At 38.0% G+C, this 24,190-nt stretch overlaps 11 protein-coding genes across 11 annotated transcripts; 7 read left to right on the plus strand and 4 right to left on the minus strand. All coding sequences in view use genetic code 12, as the record gives it.

Moving 5' to 3' along the window:
- Window positions 1-51: 51 nt before the first annotated feature.
- Window positions 52-1,962, minus strand: CANMA_001795 (uncharacterized protein; the record flags this gene model as incomplete). Its single annotated transcript, XM_051813798.1, has 1 exon — window positions 52-1,962. The coding sequence occupies one exon, from the start codon at window positions 1,960-1,962 to the stop codon at window positions 52-54; it is 1,911 nt and encodes a 636-aa protein (XP_051672554.1).
- Window positions 1,963-2,448: 486 nt separating this feature from the next.
- Window positions 2,449-4,119, plus strand: PRC3 (carboxypeptidase C; the record flags this gene model as incomplete). The annotated part of the gene is made up of 1 exon (XM_051813799.1): window positions 2,449-4,119. The coding sequence occupies one exon, from the start codon at window positions 2,449-2,451 to the stop codon at window positions 4,117-4,119; it is 1,671 nt and encodes a 556-aa protein (XP_051672555.1).
- A 1,622-nt stretch (window positions 4,120-5,741) lies between these two features.
- Window positions 5,742-6,323, plus strand: PGA26 (Pga26p; the record flags this gene model as incomplete). The annotated part of the gene is made up of 1 exon (XM_051813800.1): window positions 5,742-6,323. The coding sequence occupies one exon, from the start codon at window positions 5,742-5,744 to the stop codon at window positions 6,321-6,323; it is 582 nt and encodes a 193-aa protein (XP_051672556.1).
- A 539-nt stretch (window positions 6,324-6,862) lies between these two features.
- On the plus strand, window positions 6,863-12,064 carry CANMA_001798 (uncharacterized protein; the record flags this gene model as incomplete). The annotated part of the gene is made up of 1 exon (XM_051813803.1): window positions 6,863-12,064. One exon carries the CDS (start codon window positions 6,863-6,865, stop codon window positions 12,062-12,064), a length of 5,202 nt encoding a protein of 1,733 aa, XP_051672557.1.
- A 173-nt stretch (window positions 12,065-12,237) lies between these two features.
- On the plus strand, window positions 12,238-13,347 carry CANMA_001799 (uncharacterized protein; the record flags this gene model as incomplete). The annotated part of the gene is made up of 1 exon (XM_051813804.1): window positions 12,238-13,347. One exon carries the CDS (start codon window positions 12,238-12,240, stop codon window positions 13,345-13,347), a length of 1,110 nt encoding a protein of 369 aa, XP_051672558.1.
- A 163-nt stretch (window positions 13,348-13,510) lies between these two features.
- On the minus strand, window positions 13,511-14,847 carry CANMA_001800 (60S ribosomal protein uL30; the record flags this gene model as incomplete). Its single annotated transcript, XM_051813805.1, has 3 exons — window positions 13,511-14,137; window positions 14,334-14,445; window positions 14,840-14,847. 3 exons carry the CDS (start codon window positions 14,845-14,847, stop codon window positions 13,511-13,513), a joined length of 747 nt encoding a protein of 248 aa, XP_051672559.1.
- A 752-nt stretch (window positions 14,848-15,599) lies between these two features.
- Window positions 15,600-16,080, minus strand: AUT7 (ubiquitin-like protein; the record flags this gene model as incomplete). Its single annotated transcript, XM_051813806.1, has 2 exons — window positions 15,600-15,973; window positions 16,047-16,080. 2 exons carry the CDS (start codon window positions 16,078-16,080, stop codon window positions 15,600-15,602), a joined length of 408 nt encoding a protein of 135 aa, XP_051672560.1.
- Window positions 16,081-16,916: 836 nt separating this feature from the next.
- On the plus strand, window positions 16,917-17,609 carry CANMA_001802 (uncharacterized protein; the record flags this gene model as incomplete). The annotated part of the gene is made up of 1 exon (XM_051813807.1): window positions 16,917-17,609. The coding sequence occupies one exon, from the start codon at window positions 16,917-16,919 to the stop codon at window positions 17,607-17,609; it is 693 nt and encodes a 230-aa protein (XP_051672561.1).
- A 230-nt stretch (window positions 17,610-17,839) lies between these two features.
- RIM1 (Rim1p) lies at window positions 17,840-18,241 on the plus strand (the record flags this gene model as incomplete). The annotated part of the gene is made up of 1 exon (XM_051813808.1): window positions 17,840-18,241. The coding sequence occupies one exon, from the start codon at window positions 17,840-17,842 to the stop codon at window positions 18,239-18,241; it is 402 nt and encodes a 133-aa protein (XP_051672562.1).
- An 83-nt stretch (window positions 18,242-18,324) lies between these two features.
- Window positions 18,325-19,572, minus strand: CANMA_001804 (putative aminopeptidase; the record flags this gene model as incomplete). The annotated part of the gene is made up of 1 exon (XM_051813809.1): window positions 18,325-19,572. The coding sequence occupies one exon, from the start codon at window positions 19,570-19,572 to the stop codon at window positions 18,325-18,327; it is 1,248 nt and encodes a 415-aa protein (XP_051672563.1).
- A 517-nt stretch (window positions 19,573-20,089) lies between these two features.
- CANMA_001805 (uncharacterized protein) lies at window positions 20,090-24,154 on the plus strand (the record flags this gene model as incomplete). Its single annotated transcript, XM_051813810.1, has 1 exon — window positions 20,090-24,154. One exon carries the CDS (start codon window positions 20,090-20,092, stop codon window positions 24,152-24,154), a length of 4,065 nt encoding a protein of 1,354 aa, XP_051672564.1.
- Between the last annotated feature and the right edge of the window lie 36 nt (window positions 24,155-24,190).

The raw sequence follows: 24,190 nt of genomic DNA on the forward strand, positions 1-24,190 counted from the left end.
GATGCTTTAATACAATGCTAATAGAAATACATTTTTAAATTGTACATACATCTATAAAAGATACTTTAGCCATTTGCCGTTGACTATTCCGGTCTCAACTAAAGATGGGTTGGCATAAACCAAATCTGGTAGCCAATAGCTATTGTGTAATCGAAAAAGGTTGGACGCTACATGATCATGGTCATGTTCCTTTTCCAAAACTTCTTGAATGACATACTCCAAAATATCTCGACTTGACTCGTTGATTGAGCTCAATTGTGATTGGGATACTTTGTTGTCCTCACTTAGGTAAACTTCCATTTGAGAAGTGACAAAGTTTTCAAATCCCCTCGAATCAAAATGGCCAATTGGTACCGAAGTTGAACCTTCATGCTGGGAGATCTCTGCATATGACTTCAATGCTTCGTAGTTTCCAGTCTCTATATTAACAGGGAATTGCCTAGGTTGGATTCCTTGGATGATAAACTTCTTCTTTGGTTGTTCTTCTCCTTCTGTGTGGACACTCAATACTTTTGCCTCTGCATTGGGAAATGCCTTGGTAACATTTTTGATAAAGTCTACAGCAGGCAATAATGGATGTAAATTGGGATTGCGGTCTCTTCCATCAAGTTTCCAGATTTCTTGAAACTGAGTTTCATAAGACTTCCAAATCGAAATCTGTGTCACTTCAACTTCCTCGCCTGTTGTTGGCTCATAACAACAATGCAACCATGTGGTTGCTCTTGCTGGTTCTGGGAATTGAAGCATAATCCTGTACAAATCTTTGGTTAGTTCTGGCGCAGCTATCGGGGCATTCGAGTGTTGGGTACGTCTTGTGAGAAACGTGTTTGGGACAGGCTGCGGTTCCATGGGCTCTGTTAATGCAAGGTTTGAAACGAGCAATAGAGGGAGCTGTTTAATCAAAGTTTCGTAGTTGGCCTTTGTAGTAGATAATTGTAACAAGTTCTTTAATCTTAATATTTGCGAGTCTTTAACTGAATTGGGATAATCATTATGCAAAGCTTCCGAGAAAAGGTACATCTTTAAAAAGTCCAAAACTGTATTGTTCAAGTCATTATCACCGACTAGTAAAGTATTGACTATGTGCTCCAACTGCTGGTCTGTTATAGCATCAACACAATTATTAGTGACTTTGGTATCATCATCATCATTTGGGTCCAAAGTTTGATCCTCGTTGTCAACGCCATCGTCTTCTTCATCAGAGCCTTTGGCATTCTTGTGCCACGTAATAAGTAAGTGGGAAATGCATTTCAAGGTGTTTATGAACAAATTTTTATCAGCTGTCGCAAGTAGTATTGGGAATAACGTATTAAAGAGTACATCATTCTTGGTGTTGTTTATGTAGTAGCACGTCAAAGGTTCCAACAAGTCGATTATATATGTCAAAGCCTCGGAAAACTGGTCCTCAAAATTGACTAATTCCTTGATTTGTTTTCCCGCTTGGAAGAACCAACCTGACAAGATTTTCAAAATGTCAATCACTTGTTTCTTAAAACTAGGAATTTGAGACAACCATTGTTGGTTACTCAAGTCTTGGACAGAGTTCCGCAAAGTCAATAGTGCGTCCAAGCTGTGAGTAATCATGCTCTGATCTACCAATTCATACTTTTTGTCATGTATTAGCTGGAATGGTCTGAACAAATACTTGATCAACTCATGGGCTATAAATGTCTCCTCTTCAAATTGCAAGTACGGCTGGATGGAGTTTCTTGCTAAGCTCATCAATGCCCAATCAACCTCCGAAGGTATCCCCGATTTTAATGCCATTATTATTCTCAGCCTCTCGTTGATACCTCGGTGATTGCTGCCAATGGTCTGCGGCTGGTTATAACTTCCATACAAACCATAGTTGGACCCTATACTCTGATAACTGGCGAATCCAATTTGAGGCACATCAGAGGTGGGCCCATTCAAAGGGATAATGGTCCTAGAGTTTGCAGTGACTGGGACAAGTGAGGGCATTTGGTGGTTGGATTAGCTATTGACAATATTAAGGACTTTGTTTACAACAACAGAAAAGATTGAACCAAAGAAAAGAAGAAAATTTATTTTCATGTCAAAGGTAGTGTCCTTTGGTAAATAACCACTAGGGAAGACTCCACCATACGGTCAGTTAGTACCATCAGTATTTAACTGGCTTGCATTGGCAATCACGTTTAGTTCAGTGTTGCTGATATCTAGAGATTGGGTTTGTATACAAACCACATCAAGGGAAATAAATTTGTATAGCTTTGTCAAACCCGCTTATCTGCTCGTTTAGGTAACAATTCCGCTCTTTCGAAGCTTCTCACGAGCTGGCTGTTTTTTTCTTTTTTTTTCCGCGCCACTTAATCGATAACCCCAAATTACCAAAAAGGCAGTTTGCCAATTTTCCTTCTGCTCCATAGCAAACCTTCAATTGAACATTATACCAATTTTGTCTCAACTGCAAAGCTATTTCTGTTTAGGATGAAAACAACAACATTATTGCAAGTGCTAACTGTCGCCTCAACTACACAAGCGCTCTTTGGTAGCTTTTTTGGAGATAAGAGCGACCAAGTTGTATTAGGCAATGAAAACGAGCAACACCCAATATTAGCTGATGCTGAATTGGATGCTGTTTTCAATCAAATGGATCATGCACCAAAGGAGTTGGTATCTGCTTGGAATCATATGCGGACTAGATTATCGCCCTCCAAAATTTCCAAATTGGTAAAACAATATCAACAGAAATTGACGTCGCCAATGAGAAAATTAAAGCTCGAGCAAACTGAATCGGAGCAATTTGAAACCTTGTCCAACGACAAGTTCAGTGATTATTCTTTGAGAATCAAAAACACCAACCCAGAGATCTTGGGTCTTGATACTGTCAAACAGTACACTGGGTATATTGACGTGGAGAGTATCGATCACCATTACTTCTTTTGGTTCTTTGAAAGTAGAAATGACCCCAAGAATGACCCAATTGTTTTGTGGTTGAATGGAGGACCCGGGTGCAGTAGTGCTACAGGGTTATTCTTTGAACTAGGACCTTCTTCGATCAATTCAACGTTACAACCTGTTTACAATCCATACTCGTGGAACTCCAACGCTTCAGTCATTTTCTTGGATCAGCCAGTAGGTGTTGGTTACTCGTACTCCGGTGGTGATGAAGTGAGGAACACCGAGACTGCAGCCAAGGATGTCTATGTATTTTTAGAATTATTTTTCCAAAAATTTCCCCAATTCACCAAAAATAAGTTCCACATTGCTGGTGAGTCTTACGCTGGACACTATATCCCAAGGTTTGCAAGTGAAATAATCAACAATGCTGACAGGTCATTTGAATTAGAATCAGTTTTGATCGGTAATGGAATTACAGATCCATTGGTGCAAGCAGGAGAATACGGGCCAATGGCATGCGGCCAAGGTGGTTACAAACCTGTTTTGACTGAGGAGCAGTGTGACCAGATGGAGCGCGATTACCCAAAGTGTGCAAGTTTGGCCAAATTGTGTTATAAGTTTCAAAATGCATTTTCCTGTGTTCCTGCTCAATACTATTGTGACCTTAAGCTTTTGCAACCTTACATCGAGACAGGCTTAAATCCATATGACATTAGAAAATCTTGTGAAGAGGAAGGGGGTAACTGTTATCTTGAGATGAATTACATTGACGACTACTTGAATTTGGATTATGTGAAACAAGCCGTTGGAGCATCCAATATTGACATTTTTACTTCTTGCGATGATACGGTATTTAGGAATTTCCTCTTGGATGGTGACGAATTTAAGCCATTTCAGCAGTACGTGGCAGAGTTATTGGATCATCAAATACCTGTCTTGATTTACGCTGGTGACAAGGACTATATCTGTAACTGGTTAGGAAATTATGCCTGGGTTAACAAATTAGATTATAAACATGGTGAAGCATTTGCCAATCAACCTTTGAAGCCATGGGTTCCGGCTAAAGCTATATCTGGTATCAATAGTTCACCCGCCTTGCAGTCAAAGCGCAAGCCAGCTGGTGAAGTCAAAAACTACAAGCATTTCACCTTTTTGAGAATATACGATGCGGGTCACATGGTTCCATTCGATCAACCAAAGGACTCCTTATCAATGCTCAATTCTTGGATCCAAGGTGATTATTCATTGGGCTATTAGAGATTAATAAAGAAGACCACCATTCGTCTTATTTTATTTTGGTTTAGAAGTGCTGCATAAAATAAAGACTATATTGCGGACGCTTTCAGTTTTCATAAATAAGTTACAATCAATTATCATAAAAGTAAGTTTCAATGTTTCTGTCTTTTTGGTGTAAAGTAAAGCATCTGCTCTCTATTGCAAGTGCAATGCGATTTCTCAAAACAAAGACAATACTATCCCTCTAGTGCCCAGAAAATAAAACATTCAAAACAACATCAAAACAAACCAACATCAAAACAAACCAACATCAAAACAAACCAACAATTTTCTTAAAGATTTGATTTTATGATTTTTCAAAAAGCACAGCCCTAAAACGTATCAAGGTAAACAGAGTTCACTATGCACGGTGTAGAGTATGGAAAAATTTCTCTAGAGCTCTGTCAGGGGAGTTTCTAGACCTCGTTGAAGGGCCTTGCATTATGTATCTAAGGAGTGCTTTAGTTAAAACCCAGAAGTTACGCGGCAATGTAAAACATTCCGGTAGGGGTATGGTCGATAGTCAGGTCAAGTGTAAATTCCTTTTCTTTACAGAAGGCGCATGATATGCAAAGCGATGTGCAGTTGTGGTGCATAGTATGCTTTCCTTGCCGCAAAGACACGTGAGATGGGATAAATTTTTGCCCGGTTTTGACCTTTTTTTTAAAAAGAAAAGGAAATTCTGTAGCTTTATCTTCTGAATTGACTTTTCATTTCTCATTATAGAATGCAACTCTAAATTTCATACTCCTCAAGTTGGTTTCAAAAGAGTATGATTTTGTGCACTAAAGTGTTGGCTTTTATTTTATTTTATTTTTATTCGCTTTTTCATCGAATCGTCCGTATTTCTCGCTTATTCCCCCTATTGTTTTGTTACAAATGAGTTGCATATGCGCCGCCGCCTAACACCCAAAAATGAATTGTAAAACAACGAATACATCGTATGTTAAAGACAATAGGGATTGTTGTCTCATGATCCGTATTTGTATGAAACCGTCTTTTTCCAATTTAAAGAGCGACTAATGTCAGAAGATCACAATACTTCCTTTCTGAAGTGTTACTGATTCAATGTTTACAGTTTCTTTGCAACTTCTAAAGTTTCTTGGATGCGTCGAACAGTCCTGATTTGACGATTCAACTTCCTAATTCATATGTTGCTCCCTCTCGCTATAAGAGCTTGGTAAAACTTTATTTTCTTACCTTGCTGGCGTGCAAATTTGCTAGAATGCCACTTTAATCAAGTAACTATCCCGATTGGGCATCTGGGCTCCCCAATTGGGACATTTGCATGGCTTACGTAATCGTACATTAGTTTTGTGGAATGTGCGCAAAAAATAAAAAATTAAAAATGAAAAAACACCAAGCCTTTAAAAGAAATCGTTTGATATGTATTCCTGTTTGTATGCAGTACAAACGCATAGTACACACCAAATTTGTTTTGCAACTAAAACAGCTTTCTGTCGCCTATATAAGTTTACCGGATCCCACTTCTTACTATTGGCTTAAACTATTTCTCTTTCTTCCTTTGTTTTTCTTCTAGCCAACCACATTTGTTCACGTCGTTATAACTCCAACTTTTTTACTTTCGTTAAATCCCTAACACAATGCAATTCACTTCATTAGCCACCGTTGCCAGCTTGTCTGCTTATGCTTCAGCCGCTGCTTACCAGAATGGTACTGTTGTCACTGTTGATCTCACTGTTACCGGTTACACCACTTACTGCCCAGAGCCAACAACCATTACTCTCACAGTTTGTGATCAGCCTGATATCTGTTCAGCCAAAGAAATCGAAGTCACTGAAGCAATGACTGTTACAATTACTGAAGAATGTGTCATCTCAACTTCTTATACTACTAACGAAATCACCATCACTAAGACTGTCTGTGATGAGTGTGTTGCTGCTGCTCCTACCAAAGTTGCCCCAGTTGAATCTCAACCTGCAGTCGTTGAGTCTAAAGCCGCTCCAGCTGAAACCGTTGCACCTACTGTAGCAGCCCCAGTTAAAACTGCTCCACTTGAAATCGACACCACTTCTACTGTAGCAGCCCCAGTTAAAACTGCTCCACTTGAAATCGACACCACCTCTACTGTTTACCAAAATGTTACTTCATACGAAGGTGCTGGTGCTAAGAACGCTGCTGGTGTTGCTGCTGGTTTGGTAGCTATTGCTGCCGCTTTGTTATAAACTTAATGAAGTTTGTATAAAAAATTTTAACCGAGATATCCCGTTGTACTATTGATTCACCAAGCTTGATGTAGACGTTTTACATAATACTTTTCTCCTTCTTTTATTACTCTTTCTGTTGCGCAAATGATTCTGTTATTTCCAGCTTAAGCAAATGGTAAAGTCCCATGATGATAGTTGACTGTGTTTAGTCTGAAGGTTTCCACAACAAGATCAAACTATGGACTACTACTGAAACTATCTGTTTGCTACACTTATATCCTACACAAATCAGCTTTGAGCACCATAAGTCTATGATGCAAACCTGAGATACGACTTGTGTGTAATAAACAAATTCATCTTGTGCTCACTTCCCTTGTTATCTATTGTCAGTACAATTAGCTTCTACTCCCATAGTAAGTGTTGACCAAATATTGAAAAATCCCAAGATTTTTTTTTTCTTCCTTTACTAAAATCCCACAAATTAAACACTTCACTACAACAATTCCCCTTCAGGATAGTCACTTATTCGACCTGACTACATGAACCTGTAAATAGTCATGACGTTGTATTCAGAAGAAAGTGCGAATTCAAATCTTCCCCATAATCTTCATAAACCCCTCACCACGACCCTTCCCAGTCAAACTTCAACCTTTCCCAAATCATCCAGATTCTTTGACACATCAGCTTTACCGGACCTAAAGCATCTTGAAGTTAGTGATGACGAGCATCGCCAAATATTGTTCAATGGTCAGATTTCGAACTTCAACTATAGCCCGTTTAATATATCTCAACAAAAGTCAAAGGCCTCGCCTCCCATAAACTATGACCTGATACCGAACAAATTCTTTATTGTTCCACCAAATCGTGAGGAATCCAATGAAATCCCATTCTTGCATCTCAACGAAGAGCTAGCAAAGGATCCTATATCATTGATTGATAGTCTTCTGGAGATAGGGAGAAAATATGGTGCTGTAAAGATCAAACTCCCTGCAAGGGATCAAGCATTATTCCAAACGGCCAATCAAGTCAATTCTGACTTGTTTTGGTTTCACACCGATAAGTTGTTAAACAATCCACGGAATGATGAACTTTTAGTGAGATTAAAGTTTCACCGTGATTTGCGTGATTTCCACCAAAGCGACCAACACCATTACTATGAGGACGCTGAGACAAAAAGGGCCAAGGAGAAAAATGGTACAAGTAGTTTACAGTTTCACCTCAATAAATTGCCAATGATTGATAAACGGCCCTTGGATTTGTATAAACTATACCAGTCTGTGATTATCCGTGGCGGTTTCATTGAAGTTATAAATAAAAAGCTTTGGGCCCAGATTGGGCGAGAGTTGGGCTATAAGGGTAAAATAATGACAAGCTTAAGTAGCTCATTGAAGGCTTCTTATCAGAAGATTTTATATCCTTATGAGTTGTACGTTGCTAATCGAAGTATGGATTCGGTGAAGGAGGAGCTGGCCGTAGAAACATTGCTTCCCGGTGGTAAGCGAAATTTACAACCAGTGGATATGTCAGAAAAGAAGTTGAAAGAGGACAGTCGGTATTATGCTCCCCTTGTAATTGGATCAGCAAAACAATTTAAACGTCAATTTAGGACAAAAGTTGCAAAAGGATATTTGGCAAATTCTCCCCATCTAATAGACATAAAGCAGCCAAACACTTATGTTATTAAACATAATGACAAGAAGAAAAACAAGAAATCTATAGACATTGTTAATTCATTCATAACACCTCAAGCTTTACTTGAAGCGAGTTTGACATATATTCAGGGGCATCAGGATGGGTCATCTTTAACTGAGGTACCCAAAATTGCATCCTCCTACACTTTGAGACAATTCATGGAAAAGGATATAAAGTTTCAAGAACACATCATTCAACAAAATAAGCATCTATTCCGTGCCACGTCTGGCCAACGGGACTGTATAAATTTTGAAGACCTTGAAAGTCTATACTGGAAATACATCAGAAACCAAGATATTGAACTGGTGTTTGCTAATGGAATTGAGCTTGAAATGGGTAAAGACTTGCCGAGCTCCATCCATGGATCAGGATTTGTGAGGATTGGAGATGATTTGGCAAATTTTAAGAATGCCCTCAACAATCACCAGTTGACCTTGTCGCACGCAAAGCTGGCGGTGAATGCAAAAAACCCCAATACGACACCACATGGATATACACATCAAAATCCGTGGGAATATAATAAGCCCAGCACTATAGATAGGTCGATAGAGTCGGCATTATACCCTTGGAACCTTCACAATTTCTCAACCCTTCCTAATGCTATACTAGGAACTTTGAATGAGTTGGATATTGGAAACCGTGAGTTGACAGAGACCAGGATAAACGTAGGAATGACATTTAGTACTGAAAATTGGACTTGTGAGGACCACTTTACGCAATTGATTAATTATCATTTCTTTGGTTCCCCGAAACGATGGTATTTCATACCAGAATCTGAATTTGAAAAGTTTGAGCAGTTAATCAGTGATGCAAATCATGATGTAACGTTGAGATGCACGGTTAATCAACATGAGCCCGTTGATATAGAAAAATTATGTGCAGCTATGCTTAAATCAAACGATGACGAAATTGAAACAGACGTGATAATCAAATCTTTGGAAAATGTAGTGAATGCAAGGCCCGATATCAAGCTAAACCACAAGAACGGGAAATTCGTTGGGTTATCACAACAAGAAGGTTTCAAGTATAACCAAGACTTCAGGATCACGCCTGAATTACTTGAAAAACACAACATTTCCTACACTACAACTATACAAAATCCCGGAGAATTTGTCGTTAAATTCCCAAAGACTTACTCATCAGGCCAATCTTATGGCTTTAATTTCACAGAAGAGACAAACTTCGCATCTAGTATGTGGTTGGATTATGCATTAGAGGGAGAAAAATGGGTATCAAGCCAGGGTATATTACCCAACTTTCTGGTATTCAAACTTCTTGTTACAATAGCAACAATTTACGATAACGGTGGATATATATCCCTTAACTCGGATGTTTTTGCAAAAGCCGCAAAACTTTATGAGACGTTGTATGATAAAGAGATAGAATTGCGAGACAAGATACGAAAGTTAAAAGTTAAAGAAACTAGTGTAACCGAGGACTCATTATCAGATATAATTTCTGATGGTAACCATGGCGCCATTTTCCCTTCGCGTGTTTTGATTACTGATAATAACACAAAACATTCAATGTTAATATCAATGGAAGCCTTGTTGAAGTATTCTGCCTCACCCAATTTCTTGGATGAGTTTCAAGCGGAACTTCAGTTATTCTATTCTGATGATAAATTAAAGAGTTTCCACAGAATATTGAGTGAATACTCAGTGGATTTTGAATTATGGGTGAAAAATTATGAAACAATGATGGCGCAGGATACTGAAGTAACATTGAAACAGTTTAAGCTACTTCTCAATGAGGGTGACAAAATAAATTCGTCAATTTTGTCGACATCAGCTGCTGGTGATCAGCCGTATGATTCTAAGCGATTGAGTCTTTTCCGTGAGTATTTAGATAACTTGAGGTTCTTTACGTCAAGTGCAACTCAGTTTATCGAAGATTGTCAAAACATTTTGTCTCTCAAGCACCAGCAGCGGATTAGAAATGGGCAAGATTCAGTGCTGCATGAGCGTGCCTTCACCCTTGATGAGTTGTTGACTATTGTTGAAAAAGTTTCAAAGCTAAATTTCACCTGTCCCGAAATTGACCAAATTCTAGAACTCCAGACCGAAATCGAAAATTTTGACAAGGCCAGTCGATCGCTAATTGCCAAAAAGAATAGGACTCTTCAAGAATTTGATGACTTGATCAGTCTTGGTGAAAGTTTTGGCTTGGATATCCCGTCGTTGGACTTTATTATTAGAATAAGAGATCGATTGAAATGGATTAAGACCTATAACTTGATTGAAAAGGGCGTTGATCCTTTTGCTGACAGACAGGAAGTTTTTTCAATTGACGATTTAAAAGATTTCTACAACAGGGGTTTGGAACTTTTGGCAGAAGGTGATCTTGAGTATATTAAACTGATTGAAAAGATTTTGAATCAAAGTATTTTGTTCAACAATGATGTTAAAAACTTTATGCAGTACACTTACGTACATGACTTGGATCTTGAAAAGTTGAAGACGATAGTTGACAGTTTTACTCAGGACAAGTTGTTTCTATCGAGCGACAATTACGCTGCATTGTCCAAACTTCATGCAAACATGAAATTAATCAGTCTATTTAAGGAGAAGGAGAAACTAGACAAGCTGACATATCATGAAATGAAGCAGTTGTATAATGGGATCATTGACAGTGGGTTGAAGTTTGAAACAAGTGGTATTCAAGAAGCATTGAAGATAGCAGAGACATGGACAGAGATGCAGTGGCTGAAATTCAGCAGAGTCAAAATCCTCACAACAATGACCAGTTTAGTCACAGATGATAGATTGAATCCAAAATTCACTCTTAATGTCAGACTTGTTGAGAAACTTGAATGGCTTCTATACAAATCCGAATACAGTTTATCTAATGATGACAAATTTGAAGAATCTTCAACCTTCCTTAGTCACCGAGAAGCTGAGACTGATCCAAAATATTATTGTATTTGTCGCGAGTACGAGCATGGAACTATGGTTGAATGCGAAGAATGCAAAGAGTGGTATCATGTGCAATGTGTTAAAGATATTAGTAATCCTAAAGACGACGTATACAAATGCCCAGTTTGCTTATTATTAAGTCTGAACCAGGATAAGGATGACTATCTATCTTCTAAACTAACCTTAAATCAAGTCATAGACATTTACAATAGTGGTCGAAAGTTAAAAGCTGTCCCTCTCAACGAAACAACGGCTATGGAAGACTTGGTTGAATTTTTAAAAAACTACCGTGATCGTTTCAATTTTGATGAAATCTTTAATGAGCAGGATGATAGAGTTCGTTTTGAAAAGTTAAATTTTGTATTACGAAAGTTTTATGGGTGTGGATTGTACATTGATGGCATGCTCTTGCAAGTGTTGCAAAATGCAAGACAGACGCAAGCAAAGATAATCGTGGAAAAAGCGAAACAAAAGGATACTCAGCTTGCTTTAGCTGCATCCGGTGATGAGACCGAACCAGAAGCTGAATCAGAGGCAAATGATGTTCTTGACAGAGGTAGTATTGGTGAGGGTGTGCCAATTGTTGAACATGTCGCCAACGGGCAATCTGCAATAGAACTGGATGGTATTGAGAAGCTTAATTCAACCCCAGCTATTTCTGAAAACGTAGCAGTGGATGACAAGAGTGATAGACACTTAAGCTTTATTTTTTACGCGCCTAAAAGTAATAGTCATGAAGCTAGTATTCAAAATGGATGCCACAACAACGCATCCAGTCCAATTCTGCAAAAAGGAGGTCTGCCCGAATCGGGTGAACTTGAGCCTACTTCAAATGCTAATGGAGGAAAAGAACTTACTAGTGGGTTGCCGTCAAGCGCCACACAACAGGAAGTAAAAGTGGAACCTTCAATTGGAGAATCTAATCCAGTGTTGGTCAAGATGCCTCAAACTGAAGATGTGCAGCCTGTAGCTACACAATCTATTAAGGAGAGAGACACTACTGAATATGAGAGCCAAAAGCCTAATGGAGTTGCAAAAACGATGAGTTCTGACAGCTTCGATAATTCAAACGATAACCAAACGCTGATATTAACGAGCCCCGACATCAAAAATAAATTAGAAGTAAAGGAAACATTTGCAAAATCATCGTGACCCAGTATGATACAGGTGGCATAGAGCAGCTGACTTTGTATTGGCTTAAATTGAAACGATTAAGATGATGTGTATAGAAATAAACAAAAACGCGTTCTCTTTTTTTGTTTACCAAAACAATTCAGAGAAAGAAAAAAGACAATACTCTTCAACTCCAACATCAAAGTGCCTCTATGTCTAGCGTTACAACTACATCCGCATTGGTAATAACTCTTGAAAACTCGTTGGACTATCTAATAGACCAATGTTGGAGCAAGTGTATCGGAAACAAAGAAAAGATAATACTAGGGCAAATCCCTGTTCTTATCAATGAGATACAAACTATATTGAAAATTGATTCATTATTTACGTCAACAGAAGTTAAATACATTGGCCAGTTTCTTGATGAATACTCGGATTGGAAGTTTAACAAATCAGAGGTGAAAAAGTTCATTGTCAGTCTGATTAGCGCCGAATCGTTTGCTAATTTATTACGAGATAGATTTGGTCTAACAAATGAAGTTGTTAGAAGGAGAATAAAAGATTCAAGACCATCCGATACTACTGATTCGTTTCGAATTTGGAGGAATTCTCAAAACACAGCCGAACTGAAAGCGAAAGTGATTAAAGATGAGGAAATTGAAAAGTTAAGGAAAGAAATTGCAATGTTGAAACAAAGTAATGAAGAAAAAGAAATCAGGTTGAAGATATCAGAGAGGGAGATTAATGGGTTAAATACTCGACTTGCTGATTTAAGCACCATTTATAAGAACCGAGGAAATGATGAAAAGTCGTTGGCTGCCCAATTGGCTGAGAAAAATGCTGCCTTAGTTGAACTGACCCGATTATGTAAAAAGTACAAGGAAGCTTGTGTTGAATATAAGCAACGGGAGAAGGAAACTGAATTGGCTCTAAAGACATTGGAAAGGGAGGTTGCCAAACAAAATGAAATGATAGAGTTTTTGCAAAATCGACTACCACTTGGACAAGATTCTGGCTCAGTTAAACAGTTGCTTGTGAATTTACCCATTGTCAAGCAAGGTTACTTTTTTTTGAAATACAAACACGATTTAAAGGATAAGCGAGTGTTGATGGTGTCGATTATAAGTACCATTTGTTTCTTTTTACTTTTGCTTAATGGACTCCAGTTGATATACATGATAGTTTCAGTAATACTTGCATCACTCGGTAAAGACTCAGGGATCGTTTACGACAACGATAGAATACGATCACCAGGAGTAATAGACTTAATAAGCACTGTACCATCTATAGAAAAATTCATCTACGACTATATAGATTGGTGAAAGAAAATAGAAAGCATATAGACAAGTTGAATCATTCATTTAAATCCATTAAAAACTACATAAAAAAGGGGGTACTAGAAAGATGGAAATTATATATTAAGTATTTACAATCCTCCTAGAAGAAGAAAAGAAAACTCCAACAGCAAAAAACTCACCTCAGTGCTTAGTTCATTTGTTTAATCAAAGCATTGATGAATTCTTCTCTGTTACCGGTGTCACCACCTTGGATAAAGTGTTGGAATTTTCTTGATCTGAAACCACCAGTTGGGTTAGACAATTTGAATGGCCACAAGAAGTTGTTAACTTGTTTGAAGTTTGGTCCGACGGTGTAAATTTCGTGAATCAAATCTTCAATAGACAAGATGTCGTATTTACCCAAGTTGGCTTCAATGATAGCATTGTCAGACAAAGCAATTCTTTGCTTGTTAATCTTACCGTAACCTCTCTTGTAGACCAATTGTCTGATGGTTGACAATGATGGGTAACCGTAAGCAATGTATGGTTCAGCCAATTTGATCAATTCAGAAGTAGCCTTTGTCAATCTGACAAAAACACCGGAGTTAATTTGGGTCAATCTCAACAATTGCATAACCTTTCTTGGCTTTGGTGGGATCTTCATGATACCCTTGATTCTTACAACGAAAACCAATTTTGGTTGAGCATCAACGTAGTATGAACCGGAAGCCTTAGCATCTCTCTTGGCCTTGATGACTGATCTTTCAGCATCAGAGTATTCCTTTTGGTATTTAGCAGCTCTGTCATAGATGACCTTTCTCTTTTCCTTGTTAGACTAGAAAACAATTGAACTGTTAGTATTTCCCCCTACTTGCTTTCAATAATGCACGCCCTCAGTTTAGATATTTTCTCAGTCCCGAAAGATGGTTAACTGAAAGACAACATAGCCGAAGCTAGCCATAAACATTGGTTTGATTTCATCTTCAAAAATAAAAGATTCGAGGGTTGCATATGAAATGATTTGTACATACGACTCTTCTAGACTTCTTAGCAGCAACTCTTTCCTCAGTGGTTTTTTGTTGAGCTTTTTCCTTCTTTTGTTGAGTTTCTGGCTTGATAGCCTTGGCGATGCTGTTCAATAAACTAAAAATGTAAGTTAGTACTTTGAAAAAGAATGTTTTGTTCTTTTCCAGTAACCTGCACAAACCACTAATTCTCCTCTAGAACAATTTCGAATGCACTGAATGTTTGTATTGAACCGGAAAAGCAATACACGAATACAGAACTGAACGGCCAAGTTCATTCTCATTCACAATCAACACAATTCTCAAAACTCAGAGGAAAATAGATTCATCAGGCATTGGCTAAAACGAAGATATATTAAAGCTGCAAGACAATCTAATTTTCCCATGGTTGGTAAAAAATAAAGAATAACTAAAGTCTCTTTGGAAGACAACAGTAAGCAATATTGGTCTTGATATCATCGTCTCAGCAAATCTCTTTCAATGAGTACTGGACCTTTGTGGTATTAACATACGTAGCCATTTTGATCTGTGGTGGTTGATGATAATGATAGGAAGAGATTTTTGGAAGTGAAAAATTTAAATGTCACTTTTTTTTTGGTCTCTTTGTACAGCAGAAGCTTTGGTTTCGGTTAGAATGAGAAAGACTTTTTTTTTTTGTTTGAGATTTCGCACGTGATTTGGGTAAACAGGGTTAAAGCCCTCTTAAATAATTTGGCTCTTGTACTACCCCGGCACCTGCTTAAGTGTCGTATCCGCCGATAAAGCGATACTCCTGGCTGAAGGGTTCAAGTTACAAACCGAGTATGTTGATTTGACAAGATTCAAACTTGCCCCACTCAAATCACCTTTTTCATACTTGGTTCAGTATCTTGTGGAGCCGTTGCAATTGCCGAACTCGCTTGCAAAAGCAGCCAAGGAGTTGAGAAAATGCCGTTCTATATCCAATCTTTTAAGCAGTAAAGACTGAATATCATGCTATACTGGGTTGCATCATGGTCAATATTTTCTTTGTGACAAACAGTATACAAGAGTTCATTCTAGTATTGCAAAAGTACAATCACTGTCACCAAAGGGTTGTCTCTCTTCATCGTGCTGCTGCTAGTCAACGCTTTGCAACATGAGCATAGATAACAAAGCCAGCTATGTAGCATTTCACAATTACAGTTCTACAACAATGTATGTATATGTTTTCTGCGTATCATTTGAACCTAAAAACCTAAAACAAAACTCAGTTCCTTTGTATCATGCCCATTACCACCCTTTTAGAGGCCTTTAAAGATCTTCCGGAAGATCACTAAAGTCTAATTCATTCCAATTGATAGGCACTTTTTCTCCAAAAGTGTTTTCCCCTGAATACAAAACATACAAGAACCCATCTTCATCCTTGTGTTCTTCATAGATTGTGCTAATCAATGCAGCAGTTGGGGGTAAAATATCATTGACAAATATGAATATAGCCTTTTCACTGGGCAACTTGATCCTCTTTCTAATGACGTAAACAAATTGGCCCACTGTTAAATCAACTGGAACCAAGTATTTGCGTTTATCAATTTCCGGAATGTCGGAGTTCTCGACCTTCTCGCAGATAACTGGAACTCTATCCTTGAATCTCTGTGCAATTCGTGCTGCTTCAGCTTGTCTCTTTTCTAAAAAGAATTTTGGTTAGTCATGCAATGCTCAACATCCAAAATTGCCAAATATACGCAACGAAATACATACCAAAAGGGTGTTCGTCTTTAAATTGTGACCTCATTTGCTTTGATGTGACTGTTAGGCGTTAGTAAACTGATTGATTGCAGTTGCTTATTGCTTTAAGGAGTTCACGTGTATTCCCAAAAACAGTGGCGTTTGAGACCGATTGTGGAGACAACAAAAAAAAAGTATAATTTTTAGAAAGGTCAAGGGGTGAAATCAGAAAGACCCGTGACAAAAAGTTCTCCTATATTTTTGTTTGTAGACATACACTTTGTAGTTGGAATAAATCTAACTCCTTTTTTCGTATTGGTTGCAAAGAATGTAGTTGGTTGTAAATTTAGTATGAACTGTTGGTTTATAATGAAAGAAAGGGGAAGGGGGGGAGCAAAAAAAATAGAATTGTTGTTGTTTTGGGTTTATATCTTTTTTATTGTGTATGTGATAACTACTACTACTATGAGCAATAATAATAACAAGAGAGATAACGGAAACAAAATTACTATTGTGTCCCGTTTTTTGATAAGACAAAGAAAGGAGAGAGCAGTATGCGGACTGACACGCGTAATTCCCATACGTAAAGAACCAATAATGAGTTAGAATAAACAATCAACCAAAATTAACAGGGAAAGAGAGGTACATACAACCGCACATTTAGCAGGTGCTATTATCGTGGATATGCACTGCTTTGCTGTTATTTCAATTGGTATTATCTGAAGAAGGTAGTGCACGTTTTGATTAATTTGATGTATGGATGCAATTGGGTCATGTATTTTTTTGGGTATGTACACACACACATACACAAACTGTCTTAAAAAATATTAAAGTGTTGCAAAACTTGACTTCACAGACCACACCCCCAAGCCCAAGCGAAAAGATACCCTTCTTCTCCCATATATGGTCACTGTCTCAGATTTAAAGAGACTTGAGGCAATAAATATCAAGAATGATAAAGAGCTGAGACTGGCAAAGAACCAAAAGCCCGGTCTATTTTCGATGGAGTGGCTAGTAAAAGAAGAATTATACAAAGACGGTGGGGTAAATGGCAATAACTTGGCCGAAATTGACCTTAGGAACAAGAGATTAGAGTTGTTGTTTCACTCGGTTGACATTGAACTGGAAGATACATTTCCTCAAGTGAATTCTGAAGATGAGGACGCAAAGAATGAGACTTCTATTAGCTATCCCACAACGGTTTTGAAACATCATGAATTGACGAATGAGTTGGAAATCGATTTAATGGAGAGTTCTTTGTTCAGCAATAGGCGTATAGATTTGTCAAAGAATCAAGTAAACGATGCTAATTTGCTAGAACACAATAGGCATGACTTGCATAGAAGTCTCACAAAGACTAACTCTTGGATAAATGACAGTCTTCGGTCTAGTGATTCCGCTAATTCAATACTCCTTCGACACAAGAGCCTTGAAGAAAAAAGGGTGAAAGCAAGCCTGAGGCATAATCCAGCACTGCTTGGTATCGAAGTGGCCGCCGTTAACAACTTAAATCCTAAACCCTTGAAACGTTTCAGATCTGTTTCACAGTGTGACTTAGTGTTTCCTAATTTAAACTTTAAAAACCCAAAAAGGTAGTATTTTGTAGCATTGTAGGTTTATTATTAGACTTTGTCGTACAGTATACACATGTGTTTCTGGATTCGTCACTTGGTAGAGATTTGTGATCATAATAATTCAAGACGCGGCGCGCACGCCATGACAGTCAGACGAAAAGAGGAAAAAAATAAAAATAAAATACGAGATCCAAACCAACAACAAACTAGACACGCCACTGTTAGACACTCTTACATTCACCAATCCAAACAATGTTGAGAGCTTTTACCAGATCATTCACATCTACCATTCCTAAGAAGAATTTTGCCAATGGTCAATTGTTTGGCAGGGTCGGAAATGTAGACTTTAAAGAGTCGGCAAATGGAGTCAAGTATGTCAGATATTCCTTAGCTGTCAACAAGTTCAGAAAAGGTGAAGAAGCCCTCACTGATTGGTACAACATCACTATCTTTGACGAAGAGGAATTGCAAAAGGCAGAAAAAGTATTGAGAGTTGGAAACAAGATGATTGTTGATGTAACATTAAGACTTGACAAATTTGAAGATCCAGAAACAAAGAAACCTCAAACTAGAACCTCCCTTATTCAAAAACATGCTGAAATTGTGCAATGGGGTAAGAAAACAGACGAGGATAAAGCTGAAGCTACTGAGTAGTTGAATTCTAAATCTTTGTATATCTAATATAATCTTCTATATCAGTTAATTGCCAAAAACTAAAACTCTAAATCTTTCTACATCTAATGCAATTTCTTAGCCAAACTTAACTCATAGGCAAACGCTACTGTCAACTTGACATGTTCTTTGACATGGTCAAAGTCAATTCTATCAATTGTGTCCATGACAGAGTGAATATACTTGTTGGAATACTTCATTTCACTCTCAATGAGGAACGAGGAAGGATATCCATTTTCTAAAGCACTAGCATGGTCTGAACAAGCATATCCACATTCACTTGAATGGTAAGGAATGGAATTATACGTTTTAATAATCAACTTCAAAAAGTTGTTCAATTCAATACTAGTATAGTCTTCGATCAATCCGAAATGAGGCTCGACGCCAGCATCAATACTACCCTGGGTATATCCAGTCATGTCTTGCTGCAACATGCCAACAACAACTTCATTGGCCTTGTAATATCTTGAAAATACGTCAATGGATCCAAGTAAACCACCCTCTTCGGCAGAGTACCAATGAAACTCCAATGTATTGTATGGTTTATATGTCCCCTTTCCATATGCCTCAAGAATAAGTCTCAACGACTCCAAAGTGGTCACTGTTCCTGAACCATCGTCGTCTGCACCTGGGGCTCTCATTAAATTAGGCAAAATTAAATTGGCCGAATCTTGGTGTGCTGCAACAACTACCTTGTCCTTTACTTCACCTGGGATAGAAACAATGATTGAAAATTGGTTCCAGCCTTTGTGGTGGACCTTTTTTATGCTAATATCTTTAAAGGAAGCGATCAATTCGGAGATTTGGTCGTACAACCAAGTAGCACTTTCAGCACCACTTTCCGTTTTATAATATCTGGTGTAGAATGAAGTGAAATTGCTCAAGTTTTCGTAGACCCCATCAATGTTAATCAAGTCGTATAAGCTCTTGACCTCTGAATTATACTTTGTCTTTTTTGGATAGTTGTAAACTGGGATAGGTTTCTCCAATGTTTTAATTTGTTTTGACCCAATAAAGAACAACTTTTGCAAAAACGAATGTGTAGGTTTGACAATCAAGCCTTGCTCGACAGCAACTTCAATAGGGATTTGCTCAGTCATGTCAATGAACCTCTTATTTGCTTTCTTCAAAGCTAACTTTTCCTTCTCCGAAGCAAGTCTGTATTCATCAGGTCCCAATTTAAGCAAACGATCTTGACAGCCATTGCCTCTAAACAATGAAAATGTATTGACCGACCATTCAGGTACAATGTCAAACAATGGGAACGAAATCACAACGCAAGCGAATACTGAAAGGAGTGTAATGAATCTCATGGCTTCAGTTGTCTTATAGAAGAAGAGAAATATATATGTAGCAACGCCATTTGAACTCTGCCTCGACTTTTGTGCCGCACATAAATTTATATTTGAGATCTCTCATTACATTTTGATGGGGAATTCTGGAAGTTCCGTTTCAGGGCAGTCATTATCGTATAATTGCCATAAGCATGCCATGATTGGTCTACCTTGGATGGTTAAGAAGATGATAAGATTTGTCGTAAAGCAATACATGTTCTAGCTCATAGTTATAGCCAAATCGTGCAAACACTTTTCTACATTATACACAATTTCCTCCACAGAAGTGAGTTGATTTAGTTACAAAGATCTACTCTGATTTCCTTTCAATACACGTCACATGAGAATTGGCTCTGCCGTCCTCAGTTTTACTCTGTTGTGACTACATCCCTTGGCAAGCCAAAGAATTTTCCTTTTTTTTTTTTTCCTTCAATCCAATTTTTCACAACAATGAAATAAAACTTACATCTCACCCAAACAAACCACACCAATCACCATGGTCAGCTTAATTCCCAGTTTCATGGGGTACAATGGCTCCTCCAATGATAAGTATATATCGCCAACAATATGTGCAAGTGATCTGATGTCGGATAATTCTTTGAAGTTACACCAAGCAAATTCGACAGCATCAAACTCTGCGAGAAACCAATTGTCGAAACGATTTGTTGAACCTATTGGAATAGAGGTAAAGGAAGCCAACTACAAGGTTAATGTTCCTGATTTTGCTAATTTGCCCCCATTGCAATTGGGATCCAAACTCATCTCCAACATAAACAAGATTGATTCGAGCATTCCTCATGACATATACTACTCGGAGAGTCTCAGCAAAACCGAGTCAAGTTTAGACAATTACTACTTTGATTATGAAAATGGCTTAAAGGATTTTTCCCGGTTTGAAAAGGTTGAGCAGATTGATTTACCTGATACGTTTTTCGAACAACACAATCAAACTGAATGCAGCACTAAAATTGGCTTATTTCCCGAAATTGAACGCACATGGATTGCTGTTGATAATAAATTGATGTTATGGAACTACCGAATTCCTCAGTCATCTTTCAACAAGTCATCGCAGTTCCTCACAATAGATCAGATTCAAAACACGGTATTGGCTGTCAAGTTGGTAAAACCAAAGGAAGGAGTGTTTGCAAAAGAAATCAACCATTTATTGGTTGTGGCAACTACAACAAGCATTCAAATCTTTTTGATCAAATACGACAAAGCCCTTAATAATTTAGAGGTTTTGAACCTAGATCTATCCGTTTCCACCCACGGCTTAGCCGTTGACAGTTTTGTAGTTCATCCCAAGACGAACGACATTTTCTTCAGTGGAGAAACTGATGGAGTAAATATCTGGAGATTGGACTACTCGAATAAGTCTACATTTACCAAAAACAGATGTGACAAAGTTTGTTTAACCAAAGCCGGCTTTAGTAGTGTTATTCCCTTCCTGGGATTTGGCTTTGCATCTGGGACATCAATTACGGCTGATTCGTCAGCAAAGAACATTCCAGAAAGGATCGTGCAATTGGAAATAGACGGAAGTCGAGATATTTTGTACTCCCTTTCAAACAAATCTGTCATTCGTGTCTACAAGCTTTTGCCAAAACAAGATCATCTCACAGAAGGAAGCACATTAACGCCTAATCAAATTTTCAAGTCGGCATCGGCAATTTTTGTCGACGCAAGCAACTTTAAAGTCTTCGAACGCTTCAAAATCATTAGCATACACAGAATTTCCCCAGAAGAATCATCTATTGTACAACTAATCGCAACAACTAGCAACGGGTCAAGGATTTTACTAAAGTTGGGATCGACGACGACATTCTCCACCTTGCTCACCTCATCGTTGTCTGCCGCACAAGCATTGAAACTCAATCTCGTCAATATCAAATTCCCACCCGCTAGAGAGATCCCCACGATCAACAACGAGCTTGATGCATTTACCAGAGACAGACAGTACATTTCTCAAGTCATTGCTAATCAACAAAAGTCCCAGCTTTTGAAGAACGCAAAAATTGCAAAAATCATCAGTCCTGGTGTGTTTCTTTGTGTGAAGAAAACTAAGAGGTCGGATAAACTATTCATCGCCAGTGCTAATTTTGGATATCTCAAAAAGAATAATAAACTTGTTGAAGATGCCGAGTTTACAAAGTATACAGCCAATGAGGATGCGCCTTATACGTATATTCAGGATATTGTCCAATTAACTCCATCAATGAACGCGACAAATACACCAAACGGATATTCCAATGTAGCTGCAAGCCAGTATACCAAAGAGCCATTAAGGTTTGCCATATTAACCAACTTTGGACTTGTCATTTATCAATTCAAGACTTCAGACCAAATATTGAGGTCCTTAACTGATGAGGTCATTGAAAACTTTATTGAGGAAAATGGATACGAAGAGACTTGCTCTACTTTGTTGTATTTGGCATGTTCATATGGGCAGTACAGCTCGAATGATATTTTCCAAAGAAAGGCTCAAGTTTTGTTTTCAACTTGTGGAAATAATGCAAGATTAACCGAAACTAGAACAGCACCGCAGCCAACTAGCTTGATCCCACACCATGCGCTGTTGCAAAATTACACCACCCATCCTACTGTAGACCAGGTCATCCTTAGTGACCGTTTGTATGGTACATGTTTGCTAATGGGAAGATTTCTTCGAGATATATGGGACAAAAAGGTCTTTGGCGCGTTGCCGAGTGTTAAGATTACGCCTACCGGCCTGATTGAAATTGCCAGTATTAAAGATAACAAGGTTGTTATTGGGAGCTTGAATATTGATAAGAACCAGATTGAATATTTCATAGGAACTATCGTGGTTCTAATTGACTTTTTTGTTCAAAATGAAAGTAACATCCAAGGCTTAAGTGCCCCTAATTACAGTTCCGATCCAAACCAATTTGAAAACGAAGTGTGTTTGAGAGCTGAGAGCATTGCTTTTACATCAATCTTTAAATCCTTAACTTCCATGAAGGAAGCCTTTTCGTTTTTGATGGTTGTTTTAGAGGAACTTCAATGCAACCAAAATAACTTTAATGCGCTTTTTGAGTTTCTTTCCCTCACAAACCAAGCAAATCTTTTGACAATTAGTTTTAGGGATTTGTTGTTGCCATCAAGAGATGTTAAAGCGTTGATTAAGGACCTCTTATCGTCCATTATTAATAGCAATATTAGCAGAGGAGGGTCAATTGATTTTATTGCATCTTCGTTGCAAACACGATGCGGGTCTTTTTGCTCCACCAATGATGTTTTCATTTTTAAGGCTATAGAGAATCTAACTCGTGCCAAAAAGATTGCCTCTAGAGACTCCGAATTAAAATTGAAGTGCTTGAGAAATTCCGTTCTTTTGTTTGAAGAAGCGTACGAGACTTTAACGCTCGACCATTTAACTTATGCGGTGGATGTTATGGTGGATCTTGAGTACTACTCTGGTGCCATAGGAATGTTGTTGGACATTGCCAAGAAATTGGGCAATAATGTCAAACCCCCAAACTTTGCCTACAGTCAGGTTAATGAAAGCTTGATCAGTAAGGACCATTTAGAAATTGAGTCCAAGGTGAGGAAGATATATGACACTGTGTTTTCTGTTTTACAAAAAGTGGACAATAAAGCGTTAAAGGTTGTCGAATCTAACAATCAACTTCTTATTAATTCATTTTTTGAAATCAGAGACTTGGCATATGACACTTGTTTTGCATCCAAAAGTGAAGAGTTCCAATATGCATTTTATGATTGGTTCATTGATCAGGGTATAAGTGACCGATTGTTGGATGTCAACACGCTGTATATTTTGCCATATTTGGAGAAGCGATCGGAAAGCAGTGTTGCTTTAAGCAATGTTTTGTGGTTATACTACGCAAAGAGAGAAAGGTACTATGATGCTGCAAAAATCTTGTACGCGTTGTCCATTTCTCAATTCAATCTTGAATTGGCCCAACGAATTGAGTACTTGTCGAGAGCTAATGGATTTTGCAATTGTGTGTGCCCGCCAAATTTAAGACAGGAGATGATCCAACTTTCATCAACCATTCATGAACTTTTCGACGTGGCAAATGTTCAGTTAAGTTTGCTCAATAGGATCGAACGGGATTCAAGAATCAGTAAGGAGAACAAAGCTCGTGCAACCGAATCGTTAAACTTTAAGATATTACCTATAAGTGACTTATTTAACACATACGTTGATCCTTTAGGTTATTATGATTTATCGCTTTTGATCTTTAAAATATCAGATTACAAAAACAGTGATGATATATTAAAAAGATGGGAATTGTTATTTGACAAGTTGTTGCATGACTCAAAAACGTCAAAAGAGCCATTCTATGTTTTATTGAGTGATGAGTTCACTCTCAATGGTCCTAAATTATCCTCCAATGACATTGTTTTCCCGGTTGAGGAGCTTGTAAAGTTGGTCAAGAAAAATCTTAAAAAAGCGATTGAGAGTGAGCTGGTATCGCAGAAACCAGCGAAAGGATTTATGACTGACTTGTTGATGAAGGCGGGTGTCAGTGCTGAAAGATTGGCGTATATTGCTGATGTGTTGGAGAATGAGGTTTAGTATAATATGAGAGATCGGAAATTTATAAAAATGGAT

This window comes from Candida margitis, assembly GCF_024628925.1.
Source record: "Candida margitis strain CBS 14175 chromosome Unknown scaffold23, whole genome shotgun sequence".
NCBI classification, from domain to species: Eukaryota; Fungi; Ascomycota; class Pichiomycetes; order Serinales; family Debaryomycetaceae; genus Lodderomyces; species Lodderomyces margitis.